Here is a 2067-nt window from a genome sequence, read left to right as displayed (position 1 = left end):
GGCCTGCCTCCGGACCCAGGCTGCCGAGGGGGAGCAGAGCTGTGTAACTCTCCAGCAGCAGCTGAGTGAACCCTTTCAAGGCTCAGTGATCCCCAGCGCTGCCCTGGTGAAGCAAAAACCATTGCTGAGCTCTCTCAAGACCACACGGCATCCATGGGATTCCCTTGTGGGGAGGTTCAGTGCAAGGAGCTGGGGCAGCAGGTCCAGCCCCTGGGGTCTGCAATGAGGAAAATACAGGCCTGATCCCAAGGGGTGTTTGTTCTTGTTCAGTGGCACAAGGATGGGAACCCCAGTACCGCAGATCAGGTCCCCAGTTCTCCCCGCCGTGCAGGGCAGCACACATCACTTGTCTCCCAGCAGAGTTTTACTGGGGCTGTCGCTGCTGCCCACCCCCAGAGCTGCTCCAGCCATCCCGTTGTGCCCGTCTCCACCCCAGACAGCTCGACTCAGAGGCCGCTGCTCCATTTAACAATAATTCATCACGACCTAATTGCGTGCCTGGCCCAGATGAGCAGCTGTGGCCTCTAACGGCTCCAACAAGGAGGGAAGTCCCCAAACACTAAGTTAATGTTCCTCGCATGCAGAAACTGGCATTCCCCAGCAGCAAACGCGGGAGATGGGGTCAAGACAGCCTGTTGTGGCTCTGGCCAGCTCTCGGGAGGAGCAGCGCCTTTGCGGCCAGACCAGCCGCTGCCTCAGCACCTCCTCCACAGCTCCAGGGCTTTTCCGAATGGGAGGTTGGTTTCTGCCAGCCCAGAGCTGTGTCCAGCTCCTCAGAAAAAGCAAATTAGCTCAAAACTGAGCAGGTGGCGGGAGATGGGGTCAAGACAGCCTGTTGTGGCTCTGGCCAGCTCTCGGGAGGAGCAGCGCCTTTGCGGCCAGACCAGCCGCTGCCTCAGCACCTCCTCCACAGCTCCAGGGCTTTTCCGAATGGGAGGTTGGTTTCTGCCAGCCCAGAGCTGTGTCCAGCTCCTCAGAAAAAGCAAATTAGCTCAAAACTGAGCAGGTGAGTCTGGCAGGCCCTAGATAGCTCCTGCCAATTCTCACCCCGACTGGCCTCTGAGGAACCCCCACCGAGACACTTTGTCAAAGAAGTCCTTGCAGCACCTGAGCCTCCTCACCCTTCGTCTCTCCCCTGCGAGCCTGGTCCCTGCTCCTTGGCAGGCGGTGATGATCCCTTCAGTTAACAGCAGATTTGTCCTCACACACGCAACCTCCTTCCAGCTCTTTTAAGAAGCTCTTACTGCGACGCTGAGGATGCAATAATTGCAGTGAGCTTTAACCCATCATCTCTGCCTCAGTTTCTGGGTAGAAAAGCAGCCTGACTTCAGCTCGCTGAGCCAGGACAGCGAGCTCCTTCTCCTCCCCCAGGCTGCTTTATTCTCCCTGTTGATTCCCAGCCCTTTCGTCACCTCAGAGCCACCCTGAGACGAGCCTTGAGCCCAGCCCAACCACCCTCTCTGATACACTTCTCCCTGTGCCTGCTTACCTCCTGCTGCCCCAAAATCCAGGTCTGCCCAGAGTTTCTCTCTTCTTTCTGGTTCTCCTCCACCCGTTTGCTCCTCAGGCACCACAGCTGACTCCCAAACCAGGTTTTATACCCAGTTACCAGGTGGTGCTGGTTCTGAGGAGATTGCTCTCCTCGTTAGCACCAGTTGCCCAACTGGTAAGGTTCCAAGGGCTCGGTCCTTCCATCGAAATGATCCAGTTGTGCCAAAGCTTGAGACAGGTCGGGAAGCACCAGAGCCCCGGCAATTGGCGTGGTGGGACCATGCCGTAGGGATGCGCTCACTGCCCGGCCCTCTTTTTTTTTCCAATTTTGCAGGAATATTGACACTCTCATAGTGGATGTGTACCCGGTGCTGGACACACCGGCCAAGCAAGTCATTTGGCAGTTTATCTACCAGCTGCTGACGTACGAAGAGCAGGAGCACTGCCAGCAAAAGATTGCCAGGTTTCTTGGTTACAAGTCCTTGGCAGGTGAGAGGAAAGACCCTGCGCTCCGACACGGACACGTCGGGTCCCCGGGGACCTCGGTCGGTCGTGCTGGGAGCAGGCAGGTCTGCA

General features: G+C 57.4%; 1 protein-coding gene across 1 annotated transcript in view; it reads left to right on the top strand.

The window, feature by feature from the left end:
- The window catches only part of LOC104275151 (delphilin-like), a gene marked incomplete at both ends in the record, with an annotated part of 8488 nt that extends 6508 nt beyond the window's left edge, over window positions 1-1980 (top strand). Inside the window, one exon of the mRNA XM_009871022.1 lies at window positions 1826-1980. Coding sequence (XP_009869324.1) covers window positions 1826-1980 — 155 coding nt within the window. The remainder of the gene's footprint in view (window positions 1-1825) is intronic.
- Window positions 1981-2067: the final 87 nt, after the last annotated feature.

Source organism: Apaloderma vittatum, unplaced genomic scaffold (genome assembly GCF_000703405.1).
Source record: "Apaloderma vittatum isolate BGI_N311 unplaced genomic scaffold, ASM70340v1 scaffold26506, whole genome shotgun sequence".
Lineage (NCBI taxonomy): Eukaryota > Metazoa > Chordata > Aves > Trogoniformes > Trogonidae > Apaloderma > Apaloderma vittatum.
This window is presented reverse-complemented; position numbering and strand designations above follow the sequence as displayed.